General features: G+C 43.0%; 1 protein-coding gene across 6 annotated transcripts in view; it reads left to right on the top strand.

The window, feature by feature from the left end:
- The window catches only part of ULK2 (unc-51 like autophagy activating kinase 2), a 66,488-nt gene that overhangs the window by 29,554 nt on the left and 11,933 nt on the right, over positions 1-25,001 (top strand). For 4 of the 6 annotated variants that reach the window (XM_032616585.1, XM_032616589.1, XM_032616588.1 and 1 more), the window contains exons 13-20: positions 190-361; positions 9,418-9,478; positions 14,955-15,092; positions 18,445-18,590; positions 20,282-20,362; positions 22,197-22,483; positions 23,368-23,555; positions 23,950-24,053. In XM_032616585.1, coding sequence (XP_032472476.1) covers positions 190-361; positions 9,418-9,478; positions 14,955-15,092; positions 18,445-18,590; positions 20,282-20,362; positions 22,197-22,483; positions 23,368-23,555; positions 23,950-24,053 — 1,177 coding nt within the window. The remainder of the gene's footprint in view (positions 1-189; positions 362-9,417; positions 9,479-14,954; positions 15,093-18,444; positions 18,591-20,281; positions 20,363-22,196; positions 22,484-23,367; positions 23,556-23,949; positions 24,054-25,001) is intronic. The other 2 variants (XM_032616587.1, XM_032616586.1) reach the window with 2 other exon arrangements.

Here is a 25,001-nt window from a genome sequence, read left to right as displayed (position 1 = left end):
TAGAAGTCATTATGGAAAGACACTTTAAACTGTGCTTTTCTAAGGGAAAGATTTTCCAAAGAGATTTTTTTTAATCTTAAATGGAATTGAACTCTGTGCCACTTTCATGAAAATATTCCTTAGTCTGATGGCTATTCTGACTTGCATTTTATTATGAGGCCACTTTTAATTTTATGTTGTTAATTTTAGTCCCTTCCAGATGTGCAGCATATTCAGGAAGAAAGCTTACCCTCCCCACCGTTGGGTCCTCCCAGCTCCCTCCAGGTGTCCAAAGATTCCGCCAGTACTAGTAGCAAGAACTCTTCTTGTGACACGGATGACTTTGTTTTGGTTCCACACAACACCTCGTCAGACCACTCATGTGAGAATCTTTTCTGCTTGTACACATTATGTTTCTGAATTTACTAGACTAGCATTTTTTAACCTTTATATCACGCTGTCTTGTGTAGGACACCTTTTCAAATGGACATTTTATTTAGTTGATGGAATTCTCAGAACTATCTACCTACCTTCCTGTAATCTGCTCAGTCATCTTCTATAAGACAGTAACCTTGGATTCTGAAGGTAGATGAAAACTTTGTAGGAAATGATCTCAAATTCTGTTTGTATCCAAACAGAAAGGAATAGAGAAGCCAACATAAGGAGAGAAATTAAATTTAAGGAAAGGAATTAAAGGAAGACCTCTTTTGGAAAAAGCCTGAGAGTCAAAGGGTCTTAAAAACAGTCTGGATGGTGCTTCAGGAGCTACTGGCCTGAGTTCAGGAATGAGCCTCATAAATTTACAGGAAGAATTTGTATAAAGGAAGCAGAATCCAAGCTGACTGAAAACAGCCAGGGTTCTGTGGAACGGTGAAGGGCAGCAGAAAACCTACAAAAAGAGAAGTTAGACAAAACCATGAAAAAAGAGGGAAACATGGTTTGGAAATTTGATTACTTTCAACAAGTGAATGGTACCCAGTTGACTGTGTGCAGATGTAGAAAGTTGGAGACGTTTGTATCAAGAGGTCTCTAGTTGTTTGTCAAATACGTATTTAGTAGCTGCTTACATTCACCCCTGCGCTGGCTGTTGTGAAGGCTGTGGCCCTAGACCAAACATGCTTCGGGGCTGATTGGCTGGGGCAGGGGAAGCACACACGGCACATAAGGCAAGCGGCGGGCCCTGATCCGTGTGCTGAGAGCTGGCAGCTGCCTTTAAAAATCATCCTGTATGGTGGTTTTATTTCACTAAAAAGGTAATTAAAACTTTTTAAATTGTGAAATATTTCAAACAAAATAACGCGGCAGATACTCAAATCATCCACCGTGCTAATTTTATTTATGTCAGCATTTTGACATACCTGTTTTAGATGTCTTTTTAAAGGTATAAAGTGCTGTAGGTACAGCCAGAGTACTTGCATCATTTTTCTCTTGCCAGAGGTACATTCTTCCTCTCGATTTGTAATTCTCATGTGCCCCTGTATCCATAAAGAACATACAGTATTTTTATGATTTTAGTTTCAAGTAAATGTTATATAGAATATTGTTTTCTGTAGTTTGCTTTTTCATATTTTTGCTGTGTATCAAGATCTGTATCTAGGTTTGTATCTAGTTCATTTTAATATATGATATTTATAGTACAACTAAACCATAGTTTATTTCCCCACTGATTATGACTTGGAACATTTCTATCTTTTTACTGTTCAAAATGTGTTATAACAGATGTCCTTGTGCCAGAATTTCTTCCAGGTGGATGCTCTAGATATGTACAACTTCAACTCTATAAAATATTGGTATAAGCAAGTTGTAGCCACTAACACCTCTGTCATGCTGCCCCAATGTTATCATGGTGCCTTCTAAAGATTTTCATCGTTTTTTTTCATATTTAACTTTACCTGGAATTAATTTGTGTAGATGGAATAAGGGCTCTATCAATTACCCTAGCATTAGTTATTGAATATTCCGTCCTTTCTACACTGATATGCAGTTCCAGACTTGTCATATCGGGCGTATATAAAGGATTTGTTTGTGTGTGCGTAGATGGGGTGGAAGGTGACGGTGGGGAGCCTCCTAGAATTCTGTGGAGTCACCAGGCTATTCTCAGCCCCCTTTCCTCCCCCATATAGTTTAATTTCAACTTGAAACTCCTACAAAAAACCATCTGGGGATTTTGATCAGCATTGTATTGATTCTCTAAGACCTATTCAGGGACCTAGAGAATTGCCTACTCAAGAATGTGTGTGTGTGTGTTCCTCCACTTAGATTTCTTTAGTGTGTTTTGATGCATGTTTATACTTTTCTATGTAAAGGACATTCACACCTTTTGTTTTATTCAAGTTACCTTTTTTTTTTTGTAGTTTTTTTGTAGTTGTATAAATGTTGTCTTAAAAACATTTCTTTTTTTCCAAAACTGCTCCTGTTGAGGTCTTTTTATGCTGCCAGATCCCAGGGGTCATTTCTCAGTCCTCATCTTTTTGATGTGTCCGCAGCATTTGTTATGGTTGACCACACCCTGCCATGTAATTAGTAAAAATTTGTTATTGTGAAGTATATCATATGTATAAGGTAGTTTTTGTTTGTTTGTTTGTTTTGCGGTACGTGGGCCTCTCACTGCTGTAGCCTCTCCCACCGCGGAGCACAGGCTCCGGACGCGCAGGCTCAGCGGCCATGGGTCACGGGCTCAGCCACTCCGCGGCACGTGGGATCCTCCCGGACCGGGGCACGAACCCGTGTCCCCTGCATCGGCAGGTGGACTCCCAACCACTGCGCCACCAGGGAAGCCCAAGATAGTTTTTTAAAAGATTTAATTTTTCCTTTTTGGTCACAGCACGCAGCTTGCGGGATCTCATTTCCCCAACCAGGGACTGAACCTGGGCTACGGTAGTGAAAGCTTGGAATCCTAAGCAATAGTCCATCAGGGAGCTCGCTAAGATTTAATTCTTTAGGGCGGTTTTAGGTTATACAACAAAATTGAGAGAAAGGTACAGAGATTTCCCATATACCCTTATGTACCCCTTATTTCATAGCTTCCCCCATTGTCATCATCAGTCACCAGAGTGGTACATTTGTCACCAACGATGAACCGACATTGACACATCATAATCACCTAACGTCCACAGTTTACTTTAGAGGTCACTCTTGGTGGTGTACATTCTGTGGTTTGGACAAATGTATAATGACTTGTTTCCACCATTGTTATTATACAGAGCATTTTCACTGCCTTAAAAATCCTCTGTGGTCTACTTACTTATTTCTCCCCACCTAACCCCTGGAAGCCACTGATTTTTTTTTTTTTTGAAGGGGACTGCAGCTCCTGCATTGTGGGTGGGGCTCGTGGCTCATCTGTACAGCTCCCCCTCCCCCTTTCCTACTTTTTTAAAAATTGAAGTATAGTTAATTTACAATGTTGTGTTATTTTCAAGTGTACAGCAAAGTGATTCAGTTATACATATATGTATTCTCTTTCAGATTATTTTCCGTTATAGGTTATTACAAGATATTGAATATAGTTCTCTGTGCTATACAGTATAGGTTCTTGTTGGTTATCTGTTTTATATACCAGTAGTGTGTATATGTTAATCCCAAACTCCTAATTTATCCCTCCTTATCCCCTTTGCTAACCATAAGTTTGTTTTCTGTGTCTGTGAGTCTATTTCTGTTTTGTACATAAGTTCATTTGTATCATTTTTTTAGATTCCACATATAAGTGATATATGGTATTTGTCTTTCTCTGTCTGACTTACTTCACTTAGTATGATAATCTCTAGATCCAGCCATGAAGCTGTAAATGTCATTTTTCATTCTTTTTTATGAGTAATTTCCATTGTGTGTATGTACAACATCTTCTTTATTCATTCCTCTGTTGATGGACCTTTAGGTTGTTTGCATGTCTTGGCCATTGTGAATAGTGCTGCTATGAACATACGGGTGCATGTTATCGTTTTGAATTAGCGTTTTCTCCAGATATATCCCCAGGAGTAGGATTGCTGGATCATATGGCATCCCTATTTTTAGTTTTTTGAGGAACCTCCATACTGTTCTCCACAGTGGCTGCACCAATTTACATTCCCACCAACAGGGTAGGAGGGTTCCCTTTTCTCCACACCCTCTCCAGCATTTATTACTTGTAGACTTTTTGATGGTAGCCGTTCAGACTGGTGTGAGGTGGTGTACCTCATTGCGGTTTTGATTTGCGTTTCTTTAATAATAAGCGATGTTGAGCATCTTTTCATGTGCCTGTTGGCCATCTGTGTATCTTCTTTGAAATTTCTGTCTTTTAATTGTGCATTTAGACCACTGATGTTAAAAGTGATTATTGCTGTACCTGGCTTAGTATCTACCATATTCATTACTGTTTTCTGTTGTTGTCCTTGATCTTTGTTCTTGTATTTGTCTTCCACTCTTTTTCTACCTTTTGTGGTTTTAATTGAGCATTTATTATGGTTCTATTTTCTTTCCATTCTTAGCATATCAATTATACCTCTTTTTAATTTTTTTTAGTGGTTGCTCTAGATTTGCAATATACATGTGTAACTAATCCGAGCCCACTTTCAGATATGCTATACCATTCATAAATAGTGTGGGTATCTTATAATACCAATAACAAAATAATCCTAATTCCTTCCTCCCATCCCTTGTATCACTGCTGTCATTAATTTCACACATATAAGCTACATAAGTATGTATGTATATGTACACATAAGATATATAGGGAAGCATACATAACTGAGTACATTGTTGCTGTTGTTATTTTGAACAAATTGTTACCTGTAAACAGCTCATGGAGCTCAATATCAAAAAAACAAACAACCCAATTAAAATACAGGCAGAAGACCTAAACAGACATTTCACCAAAGAAGGCATACAGGTGGCCAAGAGGCACGTGAAAAGATGCTCACCATCACTAATTATTAGAGAAACGCAAATCAAAACTACAATGAGGTATCACCTCACACCAGTCAGAATGGCCATCATCAAAAAATCTATAAACAATAAATGCTGGAGAGGGTGTGGAGAAAAGGGAACCCTTTTGCACTGCTGGTGGGAATGTAAATTGATACAGCCACTATGGAGAACAGTATGGAGGTTCCTTAAAAAACTGAAAATAGAACTACCATATGACCCAGCAACCCCACTAGTGGGTATGTACCCTGAGAAAACCATAATTCAAAAGGACACATGTACCCCAGTGTTCATTGTAGCACTATTTACAATAGCCAGGACATGGAAACAACATAAATGTCCAATGATAGGTGAGTGGATAAAGAAGATGTGGTACGTATATACAGTGCAGTATTACTCAGCCATAAAAAGGAATGAAATTGGGTCATTTGTAGAGATGTGGATGGACCTAGAGTCTGTCATACAGAGTGAACTAAGCCAGAAAGAGAAAAACAAATATCGTATATTAACGCATCTATGTGGAATCTAGAAAAATGGTACATGTGAACCTAGTTCCAGGGCAGGAATAGAGACGTAGACATAGAGGATGGACATGTGGACACGGTGGGGAAGGGGAAGCTAAGACAAATTGGGAGCTTAGGTTTGACATAAATACGCTATCGTGTAAAATAGCTAGCTAGTGGGAACCTGCTGTATAGCACAGGGAGATCAGCTCGGTGCTCTGTGATGACCTAGATGGGTGGGATGTGGCGGGGTGGGAGGGAGGTCCAAGAGGGAGGGGATATATGTCTACATATAGCTGATTCATTTCATTGTACAGCAGAAACTTAACAACATTGTAAAGCAATTTTACTCCAATTAAAAAATAATAATAAAAATAAAAGTTTTTATTTTACCTTCACTTATTCCTTCTTCAGTGTTCTTCCTTTCTTTATGTAGATTCAGTTTTCTGATCCATATTATTTTCCTTCTCTCTAAAGAACTTCTTGCAAGGCAGATCTACTGGCAATAAATCCCCTCAATTTTTATTTGTCTGAGAGTCTTTATTTCTCCTTCATTTTGGAGGATAATTTTGCAGGGTACAGAATTCTAAGTTGGCGGTTTATTTCTCTCAACACCTTAAATATTTCCCTCCACTCTCTTTCTGCTTGCATGGTTTCTGAGGAGAAGTCTATGTAATTCTTATCTTTGTTCCTCTGTAGGTATGGTGTTCCTTTCCTCTGGCTTCTTTCCGGGTATTTTCTGTATGTTTGATATTCTGTCATTTGAAAATGACATGCTGACATGTAGTTGTTTGGGGCATTTACCCTGCTGGGTGTTTTCTGAGCTTCCTGGATCTGTAGCTTGGTGTCTGACATTAATTTGGGGAAATTCTTAGTCATTGTTTCAAGTATTTCCTTCTGTTGCTCCTCTTAATTCTCCTTCTGGAATCACCATTATGTACATGTTACACCTTTTATAGTTGTCCCACAGACTGTGGATATTCTGTTTTGTTTTTTGGGTGCTTTTTTTAAAAGTCTTTGTTCTCTTTGTTTTTGGGTTTTCAAGGGTTCTCTTGAAATAATACTCTTGCTCAGAGATTCTGTCCTCAAACATGTCCAGTCTACTAATAAGCACACCAAAGACATTCTTCATTAACGTTACAGTGTTTATCTCCAGCATTTCTTTTTGGATCTTAGGATTTCCATCTCTGCTTACCTTGCCCATCTGTTCTTGCATGCTGTCTGCTTTCCCCACTTGAGCCCTGAGCATATTAATCATACTTGTTTTAAATTCCCTGTCTGATAATTCCAACATCCCCACCATGTCTGGTTCTGATGCTTTCTCTGTCTCTTCAAAGTGTGTTTTTCTGGGGGCTTCCCTGGTGGTGCAGTGGTTGAGAGTCCGCCTGCCAATGCAGGGGACACAGGTTTGTGCCCCGGTCCAGGAAGATCCCACATGCTGCGGAGCGGCGGGGCCCGTGAGCCATGGCCGCTGAGCCTGCGCGTCCAGAGCCTGTGCTCCGCGACGGGAGGGGCCACAACAGTGAGAGGCGCGCGTACCGCCAAAAAAAAAAAAGTGTGTTCGGTTTTTTTTTTTTGCCTTTTGATATGCCTTGTAATTCTTTCCTTTTTTTTTTGTTTAAAGAAATAAGATTCTTTTTTAAAAAATAAATTTATTTTATTTATTTTTATTTTTGGTTGCGTTGGGTCTTCATTGCTGCACGCGAGCTTTTCTCTGGTTGCGGCGACCGGGGGCTACTCTTCGTTGCAGTGCGCAGGCTCCTCATTGTGGTGGCTTCTCTTGTTGCAGAGCACGGGCCCTAGGCGTGGGGTCTTCAGTAGTTGCAGCACTTGGGCTCAGTAGTTGTGGCTCGTGAGCTCTAGAGCACAGGCTCTGTAGTTGTGGCATACGGGCTTAGTTGCTCTGTGGCATGTGGGATCTTCCCAGACCAGGGCTCGAACCCGTGTCCCCTGCATTGGCAGGCGGATTTTTTTTTTTTTTTTTTTTTGCGGTACGCGGGCCTCTCACTGCTGTGGCCTCTCCCATTGCGGAGCACAGGCTCCGGACGCGCAGGCTCAGCGGCCATGGCTCACGGGCCCAGCCGCCCCGCGGCATGTGGGATCTTCCCGGACCGGGGCATGAACCCGTGTCCCCTGCATCGGCAGGCGGACTCTCAACCACTGCGTCACCAGGGAAGCCCGGCAGGCGGATTCTTAACCACTGCACCACCAGGGAAGTTCTGTAATTCTTTCTTGATAGGTGCACATGATGTACCGGGTGAAAGGACCTGCTGTCAATAGGCCTTTAGTGATGTGGTGGTGAGGAGTGGGCGAGTCCTGTGATTGGGGCTCTGCCTTGCGTTGAGCCTGTGCCTCTGGGCTGTGAACTTCACAGGTGTTTCAGATTCTTCCTCTTGCCTCAGGTGGAACAGGAGGACTACAGGGGCCTGGAGTTGGGTGTTTCCCGCACCCCTCCTAATTAAATTACTGAGTTTAAAGTCACTTGAAAGCATTCCCCAGACTTCCCTGGTGGCGCAGTGGTTAAGAACCCACCTGCCAGTGCAGGGGACATTGGTTCGATCCCTGGTCAAGGAAGATCCCACATGCCGCGGAGCAACTAAGCCCGTGCGCCACAACTACTGAAGCCCACGCACCTAGAGCCCATGCTGCACGACAGGAGAAGCCACCACAATGAGAAGCCTGTGCACTGCAACGAAGAGTAGCCCCCGCTCGCAGCAACTAGAGAAAGCCCACGCACAGCAACGGAGACCCAACCCAAACAAAAACAAAAACAAAAAATCCTCAATAAAGAACTTAAAAAAAAAAAAAGAAAAGAAAGAAAGCATTCATTCCCCGCTGGTGGTTATGCTACCAAGTTGATATATGATTAGGTTCCATCACTTCATTTTATTTTTGATTTCTAGGGCTTGTTCTTTTCTTTTGACTTAATTTTGTTTCATAATGATGTATGATTCCAAACTCAAAGCTACAAAATGAAGAGGTGAACTCTTAGTGAACTCCAGCTTCCAACCCTGTCCCCTCTGCCCCGTTTCCTCCGTAGGAAACTATTGTCTTTAAAATCGACTCCTTTCTTGCCCCTCTCTTTATCCCCTTACCCTGATTCATTTTCCTTTTATACATCTTATCACTGCCTGGTATTATTACCTTCATTCACTACTAGAATGTAAGCTTCATGAGAGTAGTGACCAAAGTAAATGTATTTCTCAGTTCCATGTATGGCCATTCAAAAGGATATTTGTGATTATTTTTTTCCTTTTTGAGTATTTTGAGGTTACCATAGTTTATTTTATTTTTAAAAATTTATATTATTTGGTCAACACTGCTATTTCACATCAACACATATGAATTATACCTTTGCAGCCATGTAAAGGTCACACAGGGCAGTATGATCTAGTGGGTGTAGAGGTGACAGGCCCCTGTGTTCTGAGCTGTGCTCTATTCCCTTAGACGAGTGATGTCTGAGCATGAAGATGGCCTGTGGCATCTGTGTCCAAGAGGCCCCAGTTTCATGACATCTTGTTCAGCTACCCGTGCAAGACACAGGAGAGTGTCACGCAGGAGTGTGGGTGCTCCAGCATTAGAGTGAATTAGGCTTCGGATACAGGCAGCTGTACTAGAACGTGACACACATGTTCCTAAAAGTCACCACACCCTGCAAAGTAGTTCAATAAAAACCACACAGTTTATGGGCAAATCGGGATTAGGAGCACAACACTCAAAACCTTTGTCCATGGCACATGAAAAGGAACATGATAAAAACAGCACAGGTTTTGCACATGGTAAAAGGTGAAGAAATATGTATACACTGCAATACACTTACCCTGAAAAGACCTGATGTTTGCAGCCTGTGAATTCAGCTGGGTGCAGTGTTCCGTGCTCACCTGTTGTTACTCATGGGCAAAATCACAACATAAGCAAATGGTAAATTCGTACTGTGATCAGATTGTTTCCTAATAGTCATGTTGGAACAATATATATACATTTTTTAAACAGGTGGTATAGCAGAACTGACTGTATTTTTCTCTTTTTCCTTTAGATGATCTGCTGATGGGCACTGCTGGCAGACGTGCTTCTAATGAGTTCTTGGTGTGTGGAGGGTATGTTTGCATATGTTTCACTAAACATTTTTTCATATTTTTTTGTGTGTGAGTAAAGTTATAGAACTCTGTGTTCTTGGTGTAAAATTTATTTTGTTTCACAATCTATTCTTTAAAAACTTTTTAAATTGTGTTAAAAAACATAAAATCTGCCATCTTAACCATTTTTCAGTTTGAGTTCAATAATAACATTAAGTATATCCACAATGTTGTGGAACAGATCTCCGTATACTTATTTTTTTTAATATACATTTATTTATTTATGTATTTATTTTGGGCTGTGTTGGGTCTTCATTGCTGCACACCGGCTTTCTTTAGTTGTGTCGAGTGGGGGCTTCTCATTGTGGTGGCTTCTCTTGTTCCAGAGCACGGGTTCTAGGCACAAAGGCTTCAGTAGTCGTGGCACGCGGGCTTAGTAGTTGCGGCTTGCGGGCTCTGGAACACAGGCTCAGTAGTTGTGGCGCACGGGCTTAGTTGCTCCGCGGCATGTGGGGTCTTCCCAGACAAGGGCTGGAACCCATGTACCCTGCATTTGCAGGCGGATTCTTAACCACTGTGCCACCAGGGAAGTCCCTCCATATACTTTTATATGGTTATATATTATATTGTTATATTTAGATCTTTAATCTATTTTTAGTTGATTTTTGTATACGGCATAAGATAAGGGTCCAGTTTCATTTTTTGCCTGTGGATGTCTTGTTTTCCCAGCACCATTTGCTGAAGAGACTGTCCTTTCTCCATTGAGTGGTGGTGGCACCCTTGTCATAAATCATTTGTCCATGTATGCAAGTGTTTGTTTCTGGGCTCTCTGTTCTGCTCTACTGGTCTGTAGATCTGTCTTTATGCCAGTGCCACACTGTTTTGATTACTGTAGCTTTGTAATATGTTTTTTAAAAAATTTATTTATTTTTGGCTGTGTTGGGTCTTCCTTGCTTGCACGCGGGCTTCCTCTAGTTGTGGCGAGCAGGGGCTACTCTTCGTTGCGGTGCATGGGCTTCTCATTGTGGTAGCCTCTCTTGTTGTGGAGCATGAGCTCTCGAGTGCAGGCTCCGTAGTTGTGGTGCGCGAGCTTAGTTGCTCTGCAGCATGTGGGATCTTCCCAGACCAGGGCTCGAACCTGTGTCCCCTGCATTGACAGGTGGATTCTTAACAACCGCGCCACCAGAGAAGTCCTGAAATATGTTTTTAAATAAAAAAGTATGAGACCTCTGGGAATTCCCTGGCGGTCCAATGGTTAGGACTCAGTGCTTTCACTGCTGTGGGCCTGGGTTCAGTCCCCAGTTGGGGAACTAAGATCCCACAAGCCGTGTGGCGCAGCAAAAAAATGAATAAATAAATAAAAAGAAGAAGTATGAGACCTCTAATTTTATTCTTCTTTTCCAAGATTATTGTGACTATTCATGGTCCTTGCAGATTCCATATGAATTCTAGGATAGATTTTTTTTATTTTTCTATTTATGCAAAAATTGCCATTGGGATTTTTTTTTTAACATCTTTATTGGAGTATAATTGCTTTACAATGGTGTGTTAGTTTCTGCTTTATAACAAAGTGAATCAGTTATACATATACATATGTTCCCATATCTCTTCCCTCTTGCGTCTCCTTCCCTCCCACCCTCCCCATCCCACTCCTCTAGGTGGTCACAAACCACCGACCTGATCTCCCTGTGCTATGTGGCTGCTTCCCACTAGCTATCTATTTTACATTTGGTAGTGTATATATGTCCATGCCACCCTCTCACTTTGTCACAGCTTACCCTTCCCCCTCCCCGCCATTGGGATTTTGATAGGGATTGCACTGATCCATATAAAACACTTTGGGTAGTACAATTGACATCTTAAATACTAAGTCATCCAATCTATGGAAATGAGATGTCTTCTTTAATTTCTTTTAGCAGTGTTTTGTAGTTTTCAGCATACAAGTCTTTCATCTCCTTGGTTAGACTTACTTCTCAGTATTTTATTCTTTTTGATACTGTTGTCGGTGAGATTGTTTTCTTAATTTCCTTTGGGGATTGTTCATTTTTAGTAAATGGAAATACAGCTGATTTGTGGGTGTTGATTTTGTATCCTGCACCTTTTCTGAGTTTGCTAGCTCTAATATGTTTTGGGTTTTTTTTACATGTGAAATCTTTAGAGTTTTCTACATTTAAGGTCATGTTATCTGTGAACAGAGATAATTTTACTTCTTCCTTTCCAGTTTGAAAGTCTTTAATTTCTTTTTCTTGCCTAACTGCTCTGGCTGAGAATTCTACGTTGAATAGAAGTGTTGGGAGTGGCCATTCTTGTCTCATTACTGATCGTAGAAGAAAGGCTTTCTGTCTTTCACCATTGAGTATGCTGTTAGCTGTGGGCTTTTCATATATGACCTTTATTATATTGAGGTAATTCCCTTCTGTTCCTATTTTATTTAGTGGTTTTATCATGAAAGGGTGCTGGATTTTGACAAATGCTCTTTCTGCATCAATTGCGATGATCATGTGATTTTTGTCCTTGTTCTGTTAATGGTGGTATACTGTAAATCCCATTTGGTCATGGTGTTTGATCCTTTTAGGGTGCTGTTGAATTTGGTTTGCTAGTATTTTGTTGAGGATTTTCACATCAAATTTCATCAGGGATATTCTCTAGTTTTCTTGTAGTGTCTGTGTCTGGCTTTGGTACTAGGGTAATGCTGAACTCATAGAATGAGTTGGGGAGTGTTCCTTCCTCTTCAAATTTTTGGGAGAGTTTGGGTGTTTGTGTTAAGTCTTTAACTGTTTGATAGAATTCACCAGTGAAGCCATCTGGTCCTAGACTTTTCTTTGTTGGGAGGTTTTCAGTTACTGATTCAGTCTCATTACTAGTAATGGGTCTGTTTACATTTTCTTTCTTCATGATCTAGTCTTGGTAGTTTGTGTATTTGTAGGATTTTTTCTGTATCTTCTAGGTTATCAGTTTGTTGGTAAGCAGTTGTTCATAGTATTCTCTTAAAATCCTTTTTATTTCTGTGGCACTAGTTATGTCCCTTCTTTCCTCTGATTTTGAGTCTTTTTTACCCTTAGTTAATCTTGCTAAGGGTCTGTCAATTTCATTGATTTTATTTTAAAAAAATAAACCAACTCTTAGTTTCCTTGATTTTTTTCTATTGTTTTTCCATTTTCTCAGTTTTCTTTACCTCTCCTCTAATCTTTATTATTTCCTTCCCTCAAGTGGAAGACAACCAGAATCTTAGAAAAAGAGTTCTGAATAAATCAAGATGCATAATCTGTGTATGTTCTCCCATCTACCTGTTATTTCCTTCCTTCTGCTAACTTTGAGTTTAGTTGTCTTCTTTTTCTAGTTCCTTGAGGGATAGAGTTAGGTTGTTGATTTGAGACCTTTTCGAATGTGAGATACAGACTTCCTCTTAGCACTACTCTGACTGTATCCCATAAGTTTTGGTACATTGTGTTTTCATTTTTCTTTTTCTCAGGTTATTTGCTGATTTTTTCTGAGATTTCTTCTTTGACCCATAGGTTGTTTAAGAGTTGTGTTGCTTAGTTTCCATGTATTTGTGGATTTTCTAGTTTTCCTTCTGCTGTTGATTTCTAGTTTCTATCCTTTGTGGTTGATTGGAAAAGATACTTTGTATGATTTAAATTTGTTAAGGTATGTTTTGTGGCCTACATGGGGTACGTCCTGGAGAACGCTTCCAGTGCATCAGAGAAAAATGTGTTCTGTCAGTGGGGGGAGTGTTCAGCGTCTGTTAGGTCCTGTTGTCTGTGGCGCTGTTCAGGCGGTTGTTTCTTTATTGGTCTTCCATCTGGTTGTTCTATCCATGATTGAGGGCGTGGGTTCAGCCTGCGATTATTTTTGTAGAATTGTCTTTTCTCCCTTCAAGTCTGTTATGTATGTGCCTCATATATGTGGTAGTACTGATGTTTGGTGCATGAAGATGTATAATTCGTATGTCTTCCTGGGTAATTGACCCTTTTATCATTATATAATGTCCTTTTTTTGTTTCTTATAACAGCATCTGACTGAAAGTCTATTTTGTCTGATGTTAATGTAGCCACCCCTGCTCTCCTTTGGGTACCATTTGCATGGAATATCTCTTTCCATCCTTTCACTTCCAGCCTAATAGGGAAAGATTTATTACTGCCATTTTGTTACTTTTCTGTATGTCTTGTGGCTCTTTTGTCCCTCATTTCCTCTCTTACTACCTTTGTATCTTGTTTTTTTTTTCAGTACTGATATGCTTTGATTCTCTTCTCATTTCCTATTGTGTATATTCTGTAGGTATATTCTTTGAGGTTACCATTGAGATTATATAAAATAATTTAAAGTTATAACAATCTATTTGAAACTGATAACTTCAATCACATATAAAAACTCTACTCGTATAGAGTATAAGAGTATACTGCCCCCACCTTTATGTTACTGATGGCCCAGATTACATCTTTATTTAGTGTACCCATTAATATCTAGATTTATAATTTGGGGGTACTTTTGTCTCTTAGATTCTTTCTTTTTTAAATATTTATTTGTTTATTCATTCATGCATGCATGCTGTGCTGGGTCTTAGTTGAGACATGGGGGATCTAGTTCCCTGACCAGGGATCCAGCCCAGGCCCCCTGCATTGGGAGCGCAGAGTCTTAACCGCTGGACCACCCAGGAAGTCCCTAGATTTTCTTTTTATTTAAATATGAAGTAATGGTTCCAAAAGTTCTAAAGTGACACTTTAGAAGATAATCATATTGTTTGTTTAGGTAACTAAATATATAATCTCTTTATCTCTGTAAGGTTGTAATTGGGCAAAAATGGGAGAGATTGTGGCTTTTTTAGAATTACAGAAGGGCAAAAGAAGGAAATAACTCATCTTTCTTAAGGCCCAGTACTGTCCCTGATGTTTTAAGGTATGTTGTAAATTGAATAGAAAGTCATCTAAGGACATGCTGTTTCTGAATTTATGAAAAGCAAGGAAAGAAACCAGCTACACTACAAAATGTGGACCTCAGATGGGTTATGTGCAGGGAGAGTCACACAGTGTATTTTCAGTCTTCATCAAAGTCCAAGTTCCTTGGGAACGCTTACTGCACTCATAACTTTGTAAACATTCCAGTCATCTCTACTCTTGAACTTCCTGTTCTTGTACCCAGCATATTTTCCTAGAAGTATTTTTCCTCTTGCATGAGGAGTGAAGAGCAGAGTGTGAGCGGATGAAGCTGCGTTTTGCGGCCTGTGGCCCTTCCTGTTGTTGCAGAGGGGCCTCTCTGTCCCCTTCTTCTTACAAGCCTTCCTCCTCAGTGTGCATGTGCAGACCAGTAGACTTCTGTAAAGGACAAGTGTGGTTTTTTTGGCTTTATGTATATTTTCAAGATGATCATTTCTTATTCACATTCAGAAGTGATCATTTGGCTTCTTATAGAATTTCCTCTAAATACCACCAATGCGTCAGATGAAAGGAAAGCGGTCTCACTTGTATTTCTTTCCTTTTTCAATGAATGATGTCTGCAGGCAGTGTCAGCCCACTGTGTCCCCTCACAGCGCAGCCACCCCCATTCCCGTCCCTACTCAGATAAGGAACTACCAGCGCATAGAGCAGAACCTCACCTCCACTGCCAGCTCTGGCACAAATCTGCATGGCTCTCCAAGGTAAGCTAGCAGTTGCTTGCTTTCCCAGTTCTTCTTCCTTTCTTTTAAAATTGTTGTTGTTGTGATTGAAACATCTGTTAATTTCCATGGTCGACTTAGACTCTTACGTATGTGTATAATGGAGATGTACAAAATTGAATAATAATAAATTTTTTTGTAATGGATCTATTTAAATGATATTTAAGCTTGGCTGGGTAATTAATATAGTATGAGATATATATATATATATGTATATATTTGTCCACAAGTATAATTATTTTTAAGAATTGAGGAAGAACTTGTTAAAGAATAAAATCTCACCAGTTTTAGCAGACTATGTACATATTATTTATTTCTCCCACATCCTAAAACCCCACTCAAGTAGGAAAGGAATGACAAAGGTATAAGTCCACAAAGACAAGTAAAACGAGAATAAGTATTGAGTGGGTGACCGCTTCCGACACGTTTCTGGAAGTGAGAAAGAGAACAACGGAGGGGTGCCTGCTGTCGCCACCGGGCAGGGTAAGTGTGTGAGCAGGCGGGGCTCAGGCAAAACAGGGCAGCCGGAGTCATAGCTCAGACGGGGTGGCCAGACGGAGGCGGACGGCTGACAGCAGGAAAGCTGCGTCTGGAGGAAAGTGCATGAGTGCAAAGAGAGGAAAACTTACGTGAAGAGCTAGTACCTTAGAGCTAGGTTAGAGACTGCATCTGTAAGTAAGAACGAAATGCTACTGAAAACAAGCGAAGTAAAAAAGACCTCTTGGACATTACAAAACGGAGTAACTGAACTAAACAAAAGTAAATGTTGGGGCTTCCCTGGTGGCGCAGTGGTTGAGAGTCCGCCTGCCGATGCAGGGGACACGGGTTCGTGCCCTGGTCCGGGAGGATCCCACATGCCGCGGAGCGGCTGCGTCCGTGAGCCGTGGCCGCTGGGCCTGCGCGTCCGGAGCCTGTGCTCCGCAACGGGAGAGGCCACAACAGTGAGAGGCCCGCGTACCGCAAAAAAGAAAAAAAAAAAAGAAAAAAAAAAAAAAGTAAATGTTGGAAGACAGAGTTGAGGACATATTTGAAATAGATAATCAAATCAAGATGATGGAAAGTGTGAATTAATAATACTCTTCAAGGATTAATTAGTTTAGGCATTCTAGAAAGAAAACTATAATAGCGAGGAAGAAAATTTCCAGGAAATAATTAAGAAATTTTTTCCCCAAAATTGGAGGAGACAAGATTTTAGATTAAAAGGACCCACCAAAGGAATAGCTCAGTGAATGGAAAAGGATCCTCACCGTCTTGTGCGATGTAAATTAAGAAAACTTCTAGGAAGAGTATTTGGCAATATCTGTGAAAATCAGTAATGCATATATCCTTTGACCCATCAGTCAGCTTCTGGTAACTTATTCTAAGATATATATTCCTTGCCTGTGTATAAAATCGTATGTATACAAAGTGGTTAGTTGTTATAATAGCAACGGATGAGCAATAAGCCCAGTGCCCACCAGTAAGGGACAGATTTATTCTGATCCATCTGTGACAGTGGAACACACCTTCCAGAGAGAGTCAGGAAGCTCTCTGCGTGGTGAGGTAGGGCAGTTTCCAAGGTACATTGTAAAATGGAAACAGCAAAGTGAATAACAGTGCACTAGCAGTAGTTCTCAAAGTGTGGTCTGCGGCTCCATTTCAGAGGGCCCGTGAGGTGGAGACTGTTTCCATGGTAATTCCCGGATACCGTTTGCTTTCTTCACTGCGCTGACACGTGCACTGTTGGTGTGAACGCTGTGATGGGAAAGCTGCTGGTGCCTCAGGACAGGTCACGGGAGTGGCTCCCGTTCTGCTGTTAGCCCTGGTCTCTTTACCTCCACACACTTGTAGTACCGAGGAGTGTCTTTAGTGAAACAGTGAAAGGTATTATCTCTCTTTGACAATCTCCACCTTGAGTGGAAAGTAGGCATAAAGCACCTTTGCTGCACATCGCAGTAGTGGTCCTAACGAAAGCCCTTGTATGGTTGTTTTCATTGTGAGCTGACTCTTAGCCACTTTTTCATGGAACACCTGGTGCTTGAGAGGACAGCTGTGGCTGTGGTGTTGACAGCCATTTTGTCAAAAGTGAACTAAGTTGGTGGTGATATTTTGATATGAATGTGACTTTTTGATATTGTATAATGCGTCAGCGTTTGGAATATCTGCATAACTGTCAACCAGTATTTTCCAAATGACCAAATTTTTAAAAAAGCATACATAGATATAAGATCCATTCCAAGTACAAGATATTTTTGCCAGAGAATGGAGTTTAATGGAACAGAGTACAAATTTTCCCGATGTGGTTTCAGATTCCATATTGCAGCTGATCTTAGAAATGACCACTTGCTGAGTTTTGGGGTAGCATCAAAGAGGAGTGTCACAGTATCTGAAAGGCTACCAAAGTGCTCCTCCTATTTCCAGTTACAAATTTATAAGGCAGTGTTTTCTTCATGTACTTCTCCCAAAATAACACATATAACAGACTGAATGTAGAAACAGTTATGAATACCCAACTACCATCTCTTGAGCCAGACATTAGAGATTTGCAAAATAATGTCATGCTTCCCAATAATTTGTTTTGGAAAATATTTTTCATAATCTTGTGTCATAAGTTTATTATTTTTAATGAATTATTACAAAAATTTCACAGTTTTAACTTCTAGTACCATAAAAATCAATAGATATAATAAGTTGCATAAATAAAAACTCTGGTATCTTCAGTAACTTTAAGAATATAAAGGGGGGCTTCCCTGGTGGCGCAGTGGTTGAGAGTCTGCCTGCTGATGCAGGGGACGCGGGTTCGTGCCCCGGTCCGGGAAGATCCCACATGCCGCGGAGCGGCTGGGCCCGTGAGCCGTGGCCGCTGAGCCTGCGAGTCTGGAGCCTGTGCTCCACAACGGGAGAGGCCACAACAGTGAGAGGCCCGTGTACCGCAAAAATAAAAAAAAAAAAGAAAAGAAAAAAAAGAATATAAAGGGGATCTAAGACAAAAATGTTGAAAATGATTGATATGGAATCTATTACCTTTGTTAAAACAAGATGAAAATAAGATTATATATTCAGTTTGCTTGTTTTTGAATTAAGGAACTCTGGAAGGATACATTAGAAACTAAAAATAATGGTGACCTTTTGAACAGGATTGAGGAAGTGTTGGGAATTAGGTAGACGGATACAAGGATGGGAGGGAGACCTCACTCTGTATAATTTTATAGGTTTTATGTTTGTTGCATATCACTACGTTCCATATGTTTAAAAAATCTACTCCGCGGCATATTGTTAGGAAGTTTTAGGAGAAAAGACAGAAATAAAGTCCTTGAACCTGCCGGTGAGGGAGTAATATTATTTTTCCCTTTAGATCTGCGGCGGTACGAAGGTCTAACACCAGCCCCATGGGCTTCCCCCGGCTGGGATCCTGCTCGCCGGTGCCGGCAGACGCAGTACAGGCGGTCGGACGAAGACTCTCCACGGGGTCTTCCAGGCCTTACTCACCTTCCCCTTCGGGTAAGGAGAATTTATAGCAGTTGTTTCCAACCTTTTTTCATTATGACCAATGCGACATGACACTCCCTTTAGGAACACTGGCTCACGATGGCAGTGAGTCCCAGCTGACTGGGAGCCATATCCCGCCCCTCCAACCCTACCCTTCTCTGATTCCCTCTTGAGAATCTCTGTATAAAGCCATTAAGACCGCTGTCGGAAACAGGATAATATAAATGGATCTTGCGGATAAAAAGCATCTCCACTGGGTTTGGGCTCTAAACACAAACTCAGAAACCCTAGGTGAAAGTACATAAAATGCCTACCCTACTTGGCACTAGGAGTTAGGAGGACTAAAAGGCAGTAGAGTACGTGACAGCGCTGGGTTACGTCCACCAGAGGCCTTCCCGCTGCGGGGGCGACTGGGTGGCAGCTCCACTGCGGATCCTCCCACCTCTCCTGGACACCGCGGGGAGCAACACGGGGAGCTCGAAAACAGCCGCCCAAGGCACGCAGGGAGGCCACAGAACAGCCAATCCCAACCCAACAGGGAGGCCTCGAACCACATTTTCAGGGGCTTAACTAAGAGAAAACGCTCCCGCTTCAGAACACACGCGAGAGAGGCCAGGGCAACAGAGATCCAGAGTCCGTGAGCAGCGGCCTCCTAGCGGCGACGTGGGGGAGAACGGGAGCAAGGGAGGGCACGCGTGCACACACGCACGCGCATCCAAAGGGGGAGGCCCCACCCCCTCCATCTCCGCCCCGGAGTAGGACTGGGAGGGAGGGGCGCGCCTCGGAAGCAGGCGGAGCGAGCCGGACTGAAGCCTCGCCCAGGACCCTGGGTTCACTAAGCGAAAACAACAGTGATAATATTTTTTAAAAGTTAATGTCACCACTTCCCTGTGGCAGTGGTTTGGACACTACTCTTAAATGAAAAATCTTCTTCAAGCAAAGTCTTGGCGCGTCCTCGCCCCCTCAGAGGCCCCCGGGCTCCCCGGAGTTTGCGGACGAGGCCCCAACACTTGCTCTCAGGGACGCGGCCCTCCCTCAGGGTCGAGTCTCTGCCCACTGCTCCGCCGCTGCTGGAGGCGCACGCCTCTCATCTGCTTGAGCGCCCGGAAGCCTTCCCCGCCTCCCACTCTTGCTAATTCGGGTTTGCAGCGGTAGATGCAAAGAAGGAGGCTGCAGAAATGTGCACGGAGCGCCTGGGCAGCCGCTGTGAGGGAGAGCGGGTAGGAAGCAGGGACCGCAGGGCGCCCCTTCTGACCACCTTGTAGGCCTGACCCCCCGGGGCAGAGGGCTGGAAGGAGGGGTGGGCAGGCTCTCGACGGCCAGTGAGTTCTGAGGAGCGTCCCCAGGCACAAGCCACCCAGAATCACCGTGACCCACACAGTCAGGCTGGGCCAGCCCGGGGGCAACCTCAGCGGGAGGGGCATGCGGTGGGTGGATGGGCAGCAGCTGGGCCCCGGCAGCTCCACGCCCGAGACCTCCGTCAAAGGTTTGCCTGGCTCTTACCCAGTCTCTGCCCTCCGGGCAGGTCCTGCGGTGCTTTGATCTCAGCGTGCCCAGCACGCTGTGGCTTAGTACATGTGAGCTGAACTACATCTTCGCTAAATTGTGTCACCTGTAATGTATGATCTGTGCATGTGTCGCCTTTTCCATGCTGTATTAGTCGTGAGCCATTTCTCCCTGCTTTACCCTTCCCTTCTTCACAGTTGGCACCATTCCTGAGCAGTTCAGTCAGTGCTGCTGTGGGCATCCTCAGGGCCAGGAATCCAGGAGCAGGAACTGGTCAGGTAGGAGATGGGCTCGCAATGTTAATAGTTTAAATCCCATCGTAAGTGAATTCGAGATATGTTTTTCCAGTCTTAACAAACCAACAGAGTTTACGTGAAGTATTTTCTCTACTCTCCTGTCTTTTATGCTAATGTGCTCTAGCGTATCATTGCCGGTTGGTTATCGCCTACGTATAGGATTCTTTTATGAGACTAAGTCCTAGGAATTACACAACTTGGCTAAACTCTGGTTGTTGTCCCACAGGTAATGAAAATCAATCTAGAAAATGAAATTTCGTTACTTTAATACTGGTTTTGATAAAAGCTACCAGTTAGCATCAGATAAAAAAAAACTATGGATGTTTATTTGCTTTATTCTATAAAATATACATGCCTGAAAAGATCTGCGCAAATCACACTTTGATAAGTCAAATTTTATTGTATGTGCATTTGAGGAGTTGGGCAGTTAAAGGAATGCTCTGTTACTTAGAAAAGCACTCTTGGGACGTCTCTGGTGGCGCAGTGGTTAAGAATCCACCTGCCAACGCAGGGGACACGGGTTTGATCCCTGGTCTGGGGAAGATCCCGCATGCCACGGAGCAGCTAGGCCTGTGCGCCACAACTACTGAAGCCTGCACGACTAGAGGAGAGGCCTGTGCACCGCAGCGAAGAGTAGCCCCCCATCTCCGCAGCTAGAGAAAGCTTGTGTGCAGCAGCAAAGGCCTAACGCAGCTGCAAAAAAAAAAAAAAATGAATCAGAGGTTTTTTAAAGAAAAGAAAAGCACTCTTTTCTAGGTTTAGTGTTTCATATTTTGTGTTTCTTTAAAAATAAAGCTTGATTAACTTTCTCCGGATCATAACATTTTGTCACTGTTTATTTGTGTATGTGTACGTGTATACACACATGTATGGCAGAACCCAGTTCTGAAAAGTGAAATGGTAGGTTTAGGCTGAGGTTAAGCCAGGAGTGGTTGGCAGCAAGAGCTCCTGTTTATTGCTGCCTGTTTGGGGAAAGGTGATGGTTATGAGGCACTAAGAAAGTTTGTGTGTCTTTAACGTTATTGGTAGTGGTTCAGCTTGCAAGAAGCTCCAAGGAATTTGTAACCGGAGCCCCAGGCTTAGTGAATGTTAAGTCAGCAACAGCAGGGTTTGTGGGGGGGGAATCCTCTTGTAGCCATCTGTTCATCGTATCAAGACCCCATCCCCCAGAGTCCCCTTAAGAGGCAATAATATCTGTGGACAAGTGTTTTCTTTGTAGAGAAGATGGACACTTTAGGTTTTAAATGAATTTTGTGAAACTGACAAAAATATGCGTATGCTTGTTATTTTTAGACAAAATCCAGGAAAAGTATATTATCTTTCTAATTTTCTTTCCAACATGCTTTTTTGAATAAAGAGCTATTCTAGTTTAGCTTGAAAAGTTTCTTTTAGTTGCTATGTGAGAAAAGAGAATAATTACAGATACTACACACATACATATCCATATAAAGAGTGGAAATCATCTCGTTCCATGTAGATTTTTGTTGTTTTCGTTGGCTTTACGTGCTCTTTAGCTCTCTGTGGTGCTGACTAGACATTATGTTAATTGAGTTGCGTGCCCGCTGTTGGTAAAACAGCCGACAGACCCGTCGTCACTAACCCCTGTCTCATGGGAAGGCCAACGGCAGTGTGCTTGTCACTGTTTGTAAAGGATGCCAAAAAATGTCTCTTGCCAGGTAAACAACTTTTGGAATATCTCACAGGAAACAAGACATTCATTGGAACTCTCCTTGAAGAGGTGTCTTCTTAACTCGCCAGTTTTTGCCCTGTACTTCTTCTTCCCTTTGGGTTAACGCTGTCTCCGTGTCCTCGGCAGGCTCTCCCGTGCCGCAGCCTCCGTCGCCACAGCCACTCTTGTTGGGTGCTAGACTGCAGAGCGCCTCCACCCTCACCGACATCTACCAGAGCAAGCAGAAGCTCAGAAAGCAGCACTCGGACCCCATGTGCCCGTCCCACGCCGGGGCTGGGTGCAGCTGCTCCCCCCAGCCCAGTCGGCCCGGCAGCCTTGGGACCTCTCCCACCAAGCACGCGGGGTCCTCCCCGCGGAGTTCCGACTGGTTCTTCAAAACTCCATTACCAACAATCATTGGCTCCCCTACTAAGGTGTGTTTATTAAGCCCTTTTGTAGATGTTGTGACTTTGCTAAATTAACATTTGTTAACTGGGGCATTTTGTTCCGGGTGGTCAGCTGAGGTCCAGCAACGGACCACAGGAGAAATTGAAATAGAGAAGTTGGTTACTCACCGGTCCTCGAAGAAGCACCCAGTTGCCACACGGGGAAGTCAAGTCAAAGTGTAGAGAGAGAGACAGGACCTGGGCACATGCCTTTATTAGGGTCTGTGGGTGGAGTGCTCTGGGGTTCCCGGGCCAAGGCTGGATGGGTCAATCCAAACCAAAAGAGCAGGGTTCTGATAAGTTCCACGGGGGTCTTGTCTAAGGGGCACACAGCGGGAAGGCCCTGGGAGACGGGGGGAGATCACCAGGCCTGTCAGGGAAGTCGTATCCGGAACGTACATTTATTTGCGATTCTGTGGGCTGCTGTCTAGGGCGTGTGCTTGTACAAGGGGCTGGTGTCAATTTAAGGTCCCTGCAGGCCGCATAGCCAAGCACAGTGGATGTGGAAGCAGCAATACCATGGAGTAGCTTAACTCTCAGTGGTAGGTCATGAACTAGTATCACAAGTACTTTACAGGCAGCATTCAGGAAGAGGACAGCTGCAATTCAGTCAGCACCTGCCGTGTACCAGGCAAAGCTTAAGTCCTGTACTTGCTGAATGCTTTATATACACGTTCCCATTTAATCCTGAAGAAAGGAAACAGGCCTAGCGTAAATGAACTGTCAAGGTCACAGAGACTGGAAGCAGAAGAGCCGGGATTTGAATCCAAGGCTGACAGAGTCTGGAGTCTCTGCTCCAGCTACTGTGCCATGAGCCTGACGGTTCTGAACATTCCTACGTCATAACAACCAGTTTACGTGTGTTCCCTTAGACCACGGCTCCTTTCAAAATCCCGAAAACGCAAGCGTCTTCCAACCTGCCAGCCTTGGCCACTCGCCGCGGGCCTTCTGAGGGGCAGTTGAAAGATGGGAGTGACCCACGGGGATGCTCTCACTGTCTCTCAGTACAAGGAGGGGAGAGGCACAAGTCCGAGCAGCAGGTCAGGGCAGCGTTTGGCAGGTAAGAGACGCCATTTCCTTCCAGCCCTAAACATGGAAACTGTAACAGTGCATCCATTCCTATCATAAAACAACCAGACCCGATTAGCAGCGGGTTTATGCCAGTGGTTAATGACACTGTACACGTGTAAGGAACTGCATACACTTAGAATCTCTGAAAACCATAGCTGTTGCCTATACCTGTGGGAGTCCAGAGCTCTTCCTGAGTTTCCTGAGTAGTCTGTTTCTGCCTTTTTGTTTATCTCTACCTTGAATTGTTCGGTCTCTATTTTTTGTCTCCTTGTTCTCTGACTTTCCTTTAACCCTTTTATGGCTTGGCTTAAATCACCCTTATTACTGCTAAGTCTGGATTTTTTAAAAGTATACATTTACATTATTATCATTCTTCTTTTTAGATCTGTCAGTACTGGGAAATTATCAGATCAACCAGTAAAAACACCTTTAGGTGGACATCAGGGCAGCACCGACAGTTTAAATACAGAACGACCAATGGATGTAGGTAAGAGAAGTCCGGTTTCTTTTTAGGCAGGTAATCTGTTTGTTAACTTTCCTATTGCTGCTGTAACAAATTACCACAAGCTTGGTAGCTTAAAAACAACACAGATGTATTATTTTACAGTTCCGGAGGGCAGAAGTCCACAGGGGGTCTCACTAGGCTAAAACCGAGGTGTAGGCAGGGCTGGTTGCTTTTGCAGGCTCTCGGGGACGGTGCACTTCCTGGCCTTTTGCGGCCTCTGGGGGCTGCCCTCATCCCTTGGCTTGTGGCCCCTTCGACCGTGAAAGCCAGCAATGGCCAGTCTAGACTCAGACCTTCTGCCCCCTTAGCCTACACTTAAAGGACCCTTGTGATTACATTGGACCGACTGGATTATCTCTTTAAGTTCAGCTGATGAGCAGCCCTGGTTCCATCTGCAGCTTTAGTTCCCCTTTGCCGTGTCACATAGCCTATTTACAAGTTTCAGGGCTCAGGACGTGGGCATCTTTGGCTTGGGCGTGGGGGTAATTACTCTGCCCATCTACTTCTGGTGACTGTTCACGAATCTGTTGACCAGATTGCTTCGTCCAGTCCCTGTCATCTCATCTAAGTTCTTAGGAGCCTGTCAAGATAGGGCCATGTTCAGTGTCTTGATGATCGGCAGCCCATGAGTTAGAAGTTAGATGCTGACCAAGATTGCTTTTTATCAGTAGGATAACACTGGCCAAAGTTGCCTTACACATGTGAACTCTTGAGCATCTCTTATACAGCAAGCCCAACCTATAAAGAACCATAGGTCACTGAGATCCCTGGCTCTTTCATAGTTGTTCCAGGGAACTTTATGTCCGTGGACCCACATCTAGATTACTTTAGACTGCTTATCAAAAAATGAAAACAAAGGGCTGGCTCCAGACCCTAACCCAGGCTTGTTTAATCAAGTTTTCTGGGAAAGGAGTTTAGGAATCTGTGTCT

The sequence above is a fragment of the Phocoena sinus genome, chromosome 20 (genome assembly GCF_008692025.1).
Source record: "Phocoena sinus isolate mPhoSin1 chromosome 20, mPhoSin1.pri, whole genome shotgun sequence".
Taxonomy (NCBI): Eukaryota; Metazoa; Chordata; class Mammalia; order Artiodactyla; family Phocoenidae; genus Phocoena; species Phocoena sinus.
Note: the sequence above shows the minus strand (reverse complement) of the source record. Positions and strands in the feature narration are given on the sequence as shown.